This window comes from Ciconia boyciana, chromosome 6, assembly GCF_034638445.1.
Source record: "Ciconia boyciana chromosome 6, ASM3463844v1, whole genome shotgun sequence".
Classification (NCBI taxonomy): Eukaryota; Metazoa; Chordata; class Aves; order Ciconiiformes; family Ciconiidae; genus Ciconia; species Ciconia boyciana.
In genome coordinates, this window is record NC_132939.1 from 18925728 (window position 1) to 18938421 (window position 12694).

Genomic DNA, 12694 nt, shown 5'->3' on the forward strand with positions numbered 1-12694 from the left:
GGCAATGGGAATATTTATTTATTTGCATTAGGAGCATGGCTCTGCAAGCAGCTGTTTTGCTTGAGGGAAAGCCGGGGCTTATTTTTGAGCCTTGTGCCTGGCTGCTCTTTATGTTGATGGAAGCCCTGTTATTTCAGTGGGGTGATTCACTGTGTTTTGAAACAATATGTGACTGAGATGTCTGTAGTAATTGGGATAATAAGAATAGCTCACTCTTATCTTAGTCCGGATCACCTGTAGAGCATCATCATCCCCACTTGGCAGCCGGGGAGAGGTGGAGCAGGGACCTGGACTGTGTTGAACCACCCAGTGCCCTGGACCAAATGTCCACAAGGGAGTTACCTCCAGCCAGAGCTGGGAAGGGTGATGGGGAGCACTGGGCTTGGTGCAAAGGCGATGGATGGTCTCAGCTGGGGTTTGGTTGGAGCTGTTGGCCAGGTGGTTCCTGCACTGGCCTGGCCATCCCCCCCAGCTGAGGTGCTGGCAGGGAGGAGGTTTGTCCCTGGGGAGGTGCCCTGGGGCACCTCCAGTGTTGAGGTGGGCCAGCAGCTTTTCAAAGGCATGCATAGGTTTGCAAGCCCCACTCAACATCTACTTGGGGCAAAAGATCTGCTGCGCCTTGGCCCCGCTGTCCCTTGCTGGCTGGATTTGGGGACCTTTTCTGGAGGGTGATGCCTGGGGGTTTGATTACTTCAGCAGTCTTGGGGTGATGGGCAGTCCCCATGGGAGAGCTCCCACCATGGAGGTAACTGCTCCTCGGAGGGACTCCTCTATTGTCAGCCGTGCCCCTGTCCTATGCCAGCCTCTGGCAGAGGCAGGAATCTGGCCCTGAGCATCTCTCCAGCTCCTCTGCCCCAGTTAGCTTTTAACCTCTGTACGTTTAAGGCCAGAGATGGGGCTGTGCCTTCTCCTGTGTATCAGGAGTGCGTGAGGTTAATGGGAGACCCATGGACCTGATTAAACATCTCCCTCTCATTTCCCTTTGTGCCGAGGAGCCGGGATGCCGGTGCGGGCTCCCTGTGTGGTCCACAAGGGTTCTTCAGGACCATCCTGCAGGCATCCTCACCCCAGCAAGTGAGGTATTTATTTTCTGCAGCCAGGCCATGCAAGGCCAGCGCTTGTTTGGCATTTACATTGAGTGAAACCTTATAACTTTAGTAAGATGTAAACTGTGTCGCACATCTCTGCCGTCGCACAGCAACCCTGCAGTAATGGCCCAAACAAAGCCTCCCCATGTGGAGGGAACACTAAATCCTATTGTGGGATAATTCTGCTCGGCCAGAGCTGGTATCTCCCCTACAGCCACCCCGGCCGGGACTGCACAGCCGAGACGAGCCCCTGCCCTGCCACAGCTTGGTCCCCACCTCACCGTGCTTTTAGAGGAGATGCTTTCGCTGGCATGGGGCTTCAGGCTGGGGACTGGGTTTTTGGGATGTGCTAAGGGCATGCTAGGGGGGCTTGAAGGGATAGTGGCCCTGCTAAGGACTGGCAGGCTGCTGGCTCTGAGCTGGCTCGGCAGCCACCGTGTTTCCCTCCAGCTGCACTTGGGGTGGCCTCCTGCAAAAGTCTTGCTTGAGGGATGGCCGAGGAAGATATGCTGGGGTAGATCCTCAGCTGGCTTACCCCCAGGTGGCTTTGGTCATTTTTCAGTGTCTTATTTTAAAATTCCCACATCCTTTTCTCTTCCTTCTCATCCTGCCGCTGCCTTTTCATCCCTCCCATTATCCCGCTGACCTGCAGGGCCAGTTTTGCACTCCAGTGCCAGGTGCTGGTCTGGGGACAGGCGGCTCCGTTGAGCTCCCCCCTTCCTATTGCAGAGCTGCGCGCAGTGCCCCGGCAGGGATTTCTGTTGGTGTGGGGCCGTCCTTCCACTGCAGTGAGGAGACATGATGAGCTCAGCTAAATCAGTGCACCCTGCAGTTTTATTTGGATGGTGCTCACGTTGCCAAGCAGGGAAGCACCTGCAGCAGGGTGTGAAAGCAGCATTAATATCGACAGCAACCCCGAGTGAATCTGCTCCAGTGGTAAGATAGGGCATGGCAGTGAGACAGCAAAAGGAGGCGGGTGTCCATGAGCGGTTCCTAGTTCAAGTGGTGTCCTAAAGAGATTTCGGAGAGGGACCAGCAGGGGGTGGGTGATGGGCAGCTCCAACACAAGCTAGAGGAGAGAGTGGCTCGGGGGTGCAGACCCTCCCTCCCTGCCCGCTGCTGCCTCCTCCTCCTCCCACAGCATGATGGATGTGCCTTACCCCACCGGCTGAGAGGGCAGGCACTTGCAAGGTAGGCATATGCCATACACCTGCCTATTCAGCAGATGTGCTGAGCCATGCCTCTGTGAGGATTTTTATCTTCTTTTAATGCATGGACCTTCAGGTAGGTGTAGGAATGGCCAGCTGCGCCTTGAGTGCTGTCGCTGCAATCTAGCCATCACTAGGCGTGGGGAGACTCCTGCCTGCCTGTGGTGTACCCCACCATCTCACCCGCCCCAGAAACCCTGCAGCGGTGGCAGGGCTGGGTGCTGTTTGTGGCACAGAGTCATGTGAGAGCTCCTTTGCCTCTCCCCAGCACATCTCTGCAGTGTGCAAGCCCTGCCACACATTACAAAAGGAAGAAAGAGCATCCCCCTGAACATCCACCAAGATAAAGAAGAGATTTTCCCTCTCCTTCTGCCCTCAGGGGTGATCTGCAGGAGGTTTGGGTTGAGCTTCCAGAGGGGTAGTGCCTACAGAGGTGTTACTGTGCTGGGCATGGTGTTTCCAGGCTGAGCCCTGAAGAGCTGAGCCTTGAAGAGCTGCTTGCTCCAGTTGCAGCACAGGGGCTGTGCTGGGAGCATCCGTGCCTGCAGAACCACCCCCAAATCCCTGTGACACCAGCCAGGCTGCAGAGGAGTTTCTGAGGGCAAAGGTTGGGTGGGGAGGAGGTGGTGGAAGAAGTTGCAGCGACTTCTGGGATGTGGTTAAGTAATGGCAAGCTGAGGGTGGGCGATGGGGAGGAGTGACCCTATTTTGGGTAGGATGTTCAAAAGCACTCACAGTTGGTGGGGCTGCTCCGACGGGCGTCTGTGCCAACATACTCACTCGTAGCCGTGGAGCAGAGTCCCAGCCTGGCTGGACCCTGTGATTGGTGAGTGAAGCCAGCTCGTGGGGACAGCGTGGAGCTGGGGTATCCAGCTTGTGTGACCACTCAATTCAGCTTTGCTTCCCATGGTGGCGTGGGCAGCAGCATCCTCAGCGCTCAGCCGATTTCTCTGATGCCCAGTTTTTGCTGTTCCCCCGCAGGTGGAGGCAGAGGAGCACCAGGACGTGGTGGTCTACGACCAGAGCACGCGGGACGTGACCGGCTTGGCTGCCGACAGCTTCCTCTCCATCCTCCTGGGCAAACTGGACAGCTGTTTCCACAGCGTCTCCATCCTCACAGGTAGGAGCCCTGGGTTACTGCTTCCCTTGGTGCTCGTGCCCTTAGTCTGGAGTTACGGGGCTGTTGCCACATGTGTCCATCTGCACCCGCTTTCCAGGCCACCGGTGGCTGTGGAGTCAGGGCAGCCCCGCATGTGGACCGAGGAGGCTCGACCTATGCTGGCATTACCGGCTCCCCCCAGTGCATTCATTCCTCGCACCGTCCAGTTCCTCACCGCTGCACCTGCCAGCCAGGGCGAATGAGAGGGGAGGGTACAAAGGGGTCATGGTGTCACGGATCTGGCCACCCAAAAGCTGCTCTTCGTTCCCCCATCCTGGCGCTGCTTCATCCCCGCTGAATGTGCCAAGGGCCGGACCCGGTTCGGGCGTTCTGCTCCCTCTCACTGCTGTTAAAGGGAGGGCAGGAGAGGAAATCCATGGATGTGCTGGGAAGGGGAAGGAGGGCAGGGGCAGAGGGTCATCCCTGGGTGAGTCATCCCTGGGTCTGCTGGAGATGATGATCTCTGGGCGTGAGCACACAGGCAGGAGGAGGCATGCGCTGCCCTAATTACAGCCCTTCTGCAGAGCAAAACGGGAGGCAGGCGACTGATGAATGAAATGCTCTGACCCAGCAGAGAGGAGGAGAAAAAGGCAGTGAGCTGCTGAAGGGCGAGTTAAAGCTGCCTTTAATTCCCCATAGCTGGGACGGCTGTGCGTCTGCCTGGCTGGCTGCCCACCTCCAAGCTTTCTGCCTGCAGAGGGGTGGGCGGGCACTGCCCCATGCAGCCCCTCGATCCCGCTGAGCTCAGCCAGGCTCCTAGATAGTGCCGAAAGCACAGAGATGGGGATCGTCTCCATTCCCCAAGCCCATCCTTGTCCTGCGGCAGTTGGGCACTGCTTTGGGGCTGAGGCAGAGGGTGCTGACCTTTGTGTCCCTGGAGCATTGCAGGGATGGAGGGAGCAGCTGTCCCCGCAAACCTGGCAGCATGACAAACCCTGGAAAGGAGTAGCTGTGATGGGGAAGGTGGCACAAGCAAGTGGCATTCAGGGAGCCTTGCTTGTGCATGACATGGGTAAGTGCTGTTGAATCAGAGCAGCTGCGTTGTGGTGGGGAGAACAGAGCAGAGAAATAGCAGGAATAAGCCCCCCAGTTCAAGGCTTTCAAAAGCAAGCAGGGACTACACAAAATCAAGTTAAAGCTAATTAGCATGGCCTGGGTTGCAGGAGCTCTGCTGAGGCCAGTGCTGGAGGATGCCGCCATGAGCTTGCTACGGCAGCCCCTGGCCCGCCCCAGCAGCCGCGCTGGCGGCTCCAAGGTCATCGCGGCATAAACAAGGGCACGGCTTGGCGCACAGTGCAGGAGAAGAAGGCGGATTCGGCCTCATCTGGGAAGGAACCTGCTTAGTCACCAGGACGGGTCAGGAAACAGCCTTCGTCTCGTGACCCTGGCACCCCCCAACCCTCCGCTGCTTTCCCAGGGCCGGGCAAGGGGCAGCGCTGTGTGCTGACTGGAAACCCCCCGCCCCAAGTCCTCCTGGAGCAGGGATGGGGCTGAGTGAGGTGGCCCTGAAAGCCCTGGAGCCTTCTTCTCCCCGGGAAAGTAAGGGGAGGCTTGGGGGACCCCCGTAGTACTGCTGCACCCCAGCTGCATGCACAGCATGCCCTATGCTGGGTGAGCACTGGCGGTGTGCCACCCCCCAGGCCATCAGCATCGCCACTGCTGAGCCCCCCACGAGCAAACCTGCACCCCACTTGGGTGCACACATCCTCCATCTTCAGGGCAGTCATTTCCATCTCCCTGGGCTGCAGGAGCCCAGACCCCCCAGCAGCAGTGCGGCTGTGCTAGGTGCCAAGCAAAGCTTAAACCTCCCTAATTAAAAGCACTGCAGGGCCACAGCCTGATGAGGAATGCGGGCTGCCAGTGGATGGAAAAAACGGGAACCGAAATGTAGAAGACTGGGTCATGGCGGCGGCATTTTACATGGAAATCATGACTGGAAGTGGCTGCGGAGAGCATCTGGCGGAGGCTGGGCACACTTGGCGACACACGCAGCTTCCTCCTGCCTGCAGTGTGGGCACCAGCCGGGTTGTTTTAGAGGCAGCTCTTGAGAGGTCTGAGGGAGGATGTGTGGGCCGGGCCTGATTCTGACCCCTCACCCTGGTGGGGTTTAACCCCTCGGTCTGTCCACTCTGGGCTCAGGCACCTCGTCCTGACCCAACCCATCCCATGTCCCAGAAGAGGTGTCGGGGTCCTCCCTGGAGGTGGCTTGTGACCCCAGCCAGGGAGTCAGGCTGCCAAAATCTCAGGGTCCTGCCCTGAAATCTCAGCCTGTCCCTAAGTGGATGCCAGCACCTCAGGGAACCCTGTCCTGAGGGTCTCCAAAGCCGTGTGCCAGCCCTACACAGCCCCAAAACCTCTCAAGCCCCTCCAAGCTCCCCAGCTCTCCTCAGCCCCAGCAGATATTTCTCCAGGGGTTATGCATGTCCATGCCTCAGTGTCCCCATCTGACGTAAATGCTGTGCTTGGCCATTCTTGCTCACTTCCAACCCGTCATCCTTCAGACCCTTGAAGCAGCTGGTGGAGGCTGATGGGTGAGGCCAGGGGAGCTGGAGATGGCAACAGTGGCGACGGGGACCCCTCAAGGGTTAACAGCCCAGAAGCAGCTTCCAGCGGGCTGGGAAGGAGGAATCTGAGTCAATTATTCCCAGTCTTGGAAATCATCGGCTTCTCTTCTTTTTTCCCTTTTTTTTTTTTTTTTTAATTGTGTAAGTATAAATAGTGCTGCTTGCTGCCCTCCATCCGTGGGAGCAGAAAGCCTGTTGATTTATATGGTTTTCCTGACATCACATGAAGTGGTGGAAAACTGAATGGAGCCAACATTTTTCCTGCATTACGTAATGCCCCCTCCCTCCCTCCCAGCCCAGCTCTGCTATTCCTGCAGGAGCCTGACTGTTCTTTAACCTTTGTTTACTTCAGCACAAACCCTCACTTTTTTGCTTTTTTTTTTTTGCTATTTTTTGCCTTTTTTTTTGCTTTTCTCTTTTTTTTTTTTTTCATTTTGCTTCCCCCCTCCCCCCCTTCTTCTTCCCCTTCACAAACTCCCGCTTGGTTTTTATTAACAGCCATTATCTGTTTATGAAGCAGCAGCAGCGGTCTGGCTCCATCGCTCCCTGATGGCTCCCGCGTGCCAGCTCTTGTATTGGAGCCCAGCCAGAGCTGTAGTGTAGTGCTCAGCTCCTGGGTGCTGAGCTTCACCAGCTCCTCTCCATTTGTCCAGCTGCAGTGGAGGGTGGGGAGATCTTCCTTTTCTCCCATTCAGCAGCTAGAAGTGATAGCAAGGGCTTGGGATATTTGTCCAGATGATGGTCAGGCACCCATCCTGTCCCTACTCCTGGTCCTTGGGCCAAGCGCGAGGCTCCTCTCTCCTGTGCCCAAAGCCATATGCCAGCCAGAGATGAAACTGGGGTGGCAGTGTGGCCAGCAACGGTGGTCCCTACAGCCCGGACCACTAGGGTTGGGACCCCCCTTGCACACCAGAAGCTCTTTTCATGTGGTTTCACGCGCTGGGGGAGCTTTATCATTGCAATATCGCACTCGGACCTGAAACAGGCCCCTCGCTTGCTTTCTGAACTCGAGTCATGAGCTTTTCATCTGGCTCGGGAACACATGTGAGATCATCTTCAGCCCCCCCCCCCTTTGTACCAATTCTTCAAGGAATGTTTAAATTTTCCAGTCCTGTTCTTTCTAAATTTGGAGCGTCTGTTTACTCCCAGGATTCGGAAAGAATGTAACAATATCATCAGCAAGAAATCCCTCCCAGCCCTCCGCTCACCATCCTCCTCCTCGGTGAGCAGGCTGGCCTCGACAGCGCTGGCCATGACCCAGGTCCTCTCCAGCCCAGTGGTGCTGCGACCAGCCAGCGCGGCCAGGGAGAGTTGTAATTGCGCAGCGGTGATCCAGAGGGGGCTGAGATTTGGGGGATTTCAGGGGAATCTACCAAAGGCAGGTGACTTCAGAGTGGACAAAATGAAGTAGTGAAAAAGGAAAGGGGATTTCCATTGCAGGAGCTGACTTGAGCTGCCCAGGCGGGAGTGGGTTCAGCACTGGCTGGAATTATTTTACAAACAAGGACTCAGAGACAGATGATTTTAATAAAAAAAAAAAAAAGAAAAAGCACTTTTTTTTTTTTGCTGCATAGGGACAGTCCGAAAAGGATGTTAAACATCAGGGCAGCTGGATGTGACTTTGCGCATCCTTGGCTGAAAATACTGTGATGCTTTAGCATGTTGTGTTGGTGTGAAGCCATGTGCCAGCATCACATTTCCCTTGCTGCCTGCTCCTCTTGAAACACATCGGGCTGGGGCTGTTTTAGAGGAAAAGAGAAGATGAATGAAAAATGCTGAGCTAGGCAGGTGCAAAAGCAGCATGTAGGGCAGAGCAGAGGGGGCTTCCTTTTAGTCAGAGTCCGAGGAGCTGGAGATGGCATGTGCATTCGAAAGGCAAAAAAAATACAAAGAAAGAAAGAAAGCACCTAAGAAAGAGAACACCCTGACACCCACACTTTTATCATCAGTCAGAAGCTATCTGATGATAGTGGGGAAGTGATGACAGTGGGGAAGCAGGACCCCGCTGCAGCTGGTTATTTGATGGTTACCTTCCTCATCACCCACTCTGGACCACATCATGATTTCATTTGACAACTTTGGTATATGAGTGTGTCTCCTGGGGACACAGGACATGCAGGATGCACTAGCTGGTGGACTTTGTCCTCTGACTCCAGAAGAGCCTCTGCTCAGTACACGGGCCTGAAGATGCACGCGTAGGTCAAGCGTTAGGGCTATTTCAGGTACCCTCAGACTGCAAGGTCTAAGAGCACTTGTGGACTTATTGATGTGAATCCATCAGATGTACCCACAAGTTTTTCTTCTGAAGTCTAATTATTGCCTTTGAACCTCCTCTGAACCTCTGCCCACCTGTGGATGTCTCCATCCCGTAGTGTACTGTAATGAACCGAAAGAAGCAGATCCTTGGCTGGCAGGAGTGTGGGTATGAATAAGGAGGGTGCAGTGGTGGGATGAGACGGGAAAGAGTGCTCACACGGAGTCTCAATTTCTTGCTTCTCCCAGATTTGGGAGTTTTGAAGAACCAGCTTTGCAAATAATGTGAATGGGGATCCTGGTTCTTCATCTACAAACTGCCCGCGTGATGCTTGGGAACAGAAGAAGGGTAAGAAGTGCTGTGGAGGGGGTTAAGCCCGGCTTTTCTCAGGCCGTAGGGCATGGAGTGCAGGGGGATTACCTGCAGTGATGCTTTTCTTTTGACTGTCCAGAGGGCTGGAGGTAGGGTGCTATTGCCAGCCTAGTGGGAGAGGTGCTTTTTTAAAAATCATAGCATGGGCTTTAGCCACTTGAAATTGGACTTCAAATGGTAACATCAAGGTTTGTGATTTTTACAGTCCTGGAAGTTTAGGGAACTCTCTGAACCTCCCTTCCTCTCACGCAAAACATCCCTGGGTCCGTAGGAGGAGTTGCTTTCTTTCCTGCAGCAAAGCCATCTGGGGCCACTTTGGCCAGGGCAGGAGTGTGTTTTTGTGCCCTCCAGCCCCCATGCAGTGGGTGCTGGCATCCATCCCCAGCCACCCAGCCCAGTGGTGGCCCTAGGGAGTGCTCCCAGTCTCTGCAGCCTGAGGCACAGCGTCGGGGTAAGGTGCCCCCTTCCCACCCTCTGCCACAACCAGGAGATGCCTGGGAGGGTTTCAGCCCCAGTGGGACTGGCGGCTGCATCCCTGGGAGGGGTTAAGCCAGGTCACGTATGTGCAAGCTGATTGTATTCCAGACCTATGCTCTAAACCTCCCTGTTTAGCAACGCTGTCGTCAGACAACTTGTTTTCCCAATTCTATAATTACCCCAAGGAGCTTCCCCTCCCCCTCCAGCCGCGTTTTTAACCATCGGACCCAGAAAAGGCAAGCTAAAGGGCCAAAAGCAGAGAGGGACGGAGGAGAAGGGGCTTACGGATGAGCAGCCCTCCCGTTGCCAAGACTTACAAAACTGCCATGTAATTTCATTTCTCATTTCTGGAAAGCCGATGGGAGGAAGGCAACTTCCCTAGTAAGAGATCCCGATGGGCAGGAGTCACTGCCCAGTTATGGTTTCCTTCCTTTTGAGAAACCTGCCTCCCCTTGTCTCCCTCCCCCTTTCCCCAGGCCTGTGCCACATGCTTGCGAAAGGTCGGCACTGGGTGGAGAGAGGAACCGCTGGCTGCTGCCCAGCTGGGCTTGTGCCAGGCTATAGGTACCGTTGCAATGGGTATGTAGGTGCTGAACAGGGGCTTTCTGCTCCCTGCTCTTGCAGATGGGTTGCATGAGTCTCTCTGACCCATTGCAGCAGGTTTTTTGCTGCTGAGCGCTGTGGCAATGAGAGCGAATCGGGACCAGTGAGGCTGAGCATCGTTCCCCAGGTGATGCGCCTCTGTCTCCTAAATAGGGGCTGGAGGCACAATGGGTGACAGCCTGGCCAGGAGGAGCACCTGGGGAAAGGGGCCGAGGGGCAGCGGGTGATACGCAGGATGTGTCTCTGTGGTACGGATGTCACCTTTCATCTCTCTACTTGCCAGCGCCCTCCAGCACCAGCTCCCAGCCCTACCCTGGTCCTGGCAAAGGGGTGAAGAAGATGGTGAGGAGGATGCTGCCTGGGGAATGGTGGCTGTGGGTAGCATCTCCATGTGGCTGGACCTCACACTGATGGAGGAAGGGGGTTGCTCACTTGTGTTTTGCTGAGGGTCAGAGGGACACAGGACACCAGTGAGCCTCCTGCATCAGGGACTGCTTGGTGGTGTCATGCCCAGCTCCCTAGCTGCAGCCCTGAGCCAAAAACTAAGTCCAAATGCATCCTGAAGGAACCCACCAGTACCAAAATAACTTGTGCCGCGGGCTCTCACAAGCCTGAGGGAGTCAAGCAACCGGAGGGCAGCCAGGGAAGGCAAATTCATGTTTGTGGATTGCTGGGTCGGGGACAAGTTGATGATCGCATCCCCCTAATTCACCACGTGCTTTCTGAAGCATCCCTCTCGGCTGGCACAGAGTGGCCAGCTGGCCACTGCTCCTGCATGACCTGGTGATGGTTTCCACCCCAGTGGAGCCCCAGGCGCAGCCTATGGAGCAGGTTGCAGCCGAATCACCCACCAGTGTGGGCAGAGCACCGCTGGCGCAGCGGCAGTGGGAGGTGGAGGCATCTGCATTGCTGGGAGCCATTGGCACTGGCCACCAGCATCATGCGCCCTCCCTTGTAGGGACGGAGGTGGCAAATGTGGGGGACCATGGACCCCCTGGCGAGCTGCTGCGGGAGCCACTTCCCAAGTGTGGCTCTTGGGGGAAGGCTGCTCCTCTCTCTTCCAGCCTAGTTGGAGCACACTTTGAATTTTATCCAACCTCTGACCCACATCTGATAATAATCAAACCATATTTGTTACAACAACAAGGCTCGTTAGGAGGCTGGCTCCACTCGGGGTGCGGGGGGAGGGGAGAGCACTTAGTTAATGCCAATGACCTCATCTCATGTGATGTCATTCAAAGGAAAAACACTGAAGTCACTCACATATGGCTCAGCCTGGGGTTTTTCAGCCCGTAAAGCTTCAGATTTTCAAAGGCTCAATATGTGCCCCCCTCCTCGCTCCTCTGCTTGCTATAGTCATGAATGATTTTTTGGAGGCCTGGGCTCAGACCAATAAACTTGTAAGGAGCTGTGTGGAGTCATATTAAGGAGTCCCATGGGTAGGAAAGGGGGACAAGTAATTCTCTCCCCCAGGACAAATACAGGGAAAAAAATGCATCAGCCCCCCAACCTGCTTCAGAAGCCACTGCTGATGGATAGACCCCAGTGGGACCAGGAAAGCTCATTACTACATATTCCCTGTTGTTGGACTTTTTGCACGTGAGAAGGCTTTGGTGGAGGGTGCATATCCTCCAGACCATGATCCTTCTCCACTGGGACTGGGCAGATAATTCCATCCGACGCAGCCACGCGCAGGTGCGAGCAGTCCAGTGCCAGCCCCTTTCCCCGCCAGCTGTTGGGGCCTGTTTGCCTCCAGCTGTTTGAAACCACTCCAGGATGAGCATCCCTCCTGGGTGATGCTCTCCGTGGAGACATCAAGAGGAAAGATGAGCTGGTGCTAGGGACCTGCTGTCTGGTCCTCAGCTCTGCCTTGCAGCAGAGAACCCCGGAGAAGTTATTTAATCTTTTGTGCCTCAGTTTCCTCCTTGGGAAATGGAGATCATGGCATTGCCCTTCTTGGTGCTGGGGCTCAGAGTTAAACATCCCCCAGGGGATGCACGTTGGTCCTGCCAGGAGCAGCTGTGGGGAGGGGGCAGGACAGGGCGCAGCCATGGGGTACGCATCACTGGACAGGGGGGAGCACGGGTGGAGAGCAGTGCCGCATCCCCCCTTTGGCGCAGGGGTTTGATCACACACCGTCCTGGCTGGTGCTGAAATGATGTGTGGGTATTAGCTTCCTCCCTGCAAGTCCCTGTCCCCAAACTAACTCCGCGGGGCCAAATCTGGTGTGGTGCAGCGATCCATCTCCTGTTGCGGCCGCTCACTGCGGGGGCCTTTGGGCGGGCGAGAAAATCGCAGTTGTGCCTTTAAGCAGCGAGCGAAGCATATGTCAGGCCCGGCGTTCTTCTGCGTGTCTGTGTGCTGAGTAAGGAATGCGGTCGCATGCCTGACCCGTTAGCTATGAGCGCGCTATGAGCGCGCTATGAGCGCGGCGGTGGATGGATCAGCAGGACTGTTGCTCATGGGCTGAGCTCATTCAGGCTGGAGCAGGAGCCGCGCACGCAGGGAGCGAGAGGCGAGGAGGAGGGCAGCCGGGGAAAGGGGACTACACTGGGCCCCCCTACCCGGCTCGATTTTTTTTATGCTTTTTATTTTTTCAGCCTGAAGGCTGGGGCCAGGGGAGACTGGCAGTGCTCTGCCGCGGGGGGGGCTTTTTTGTTTTTTTTTAGTATTTTGTTTGCCCGCCAGCTGTTGTTTTGCCAAGGCAAGAGGTGCCCCCGCGAGCCGCAGCCCAGCTGCCTGGATGCCCGTGGATGTAATGATTGCTCCCTCCGAGGACCAGTTCTGGACAGACATGCGCGAGGGGCAGATGAAGCTGAAAATAAGGGTGCGGAGGATGAAGGAGAGCAGGGACATGAGAGGTTTGTCAGCCGGCCGGCTCCTTTCCTTCCGATGGGGACGGAGGGGAAAGAGGGGGCTGCTCAGAGCCCTGCTTTGCCCGGGGGACGGAGATCGCCTTTGCCGAGCGG

General features: G+C 55.9%; 1 protein-coding gene across 2 annotated transcripts in view; it reads left to right on the plus strand.

Annotated features, from left to right (window-relative positions):
- DUSP8 (dual specificity phosphatase 8) overlaps positions 1–12694 on the plus strand; it is a 43650-nt gene that overhangs the window by 18284 nt on the left and 12672 nt on the right. Inside the window, exon 3 of one of the 2 annotated variants that reach the window (XM_072864893.1) lies at positions 3278–3416. In XM_072864893.1, the coding sequence (XP_072720994.1) occupies positions 3278–3416 (139 nt within the window). Of the gene's footprint in view, positions 1–3277; positions 3417–12173; positions 12587–12694 lie in introns of those variants that run through there. The other variant, XM_072864894.1, reaches the window with a different exon arrangement.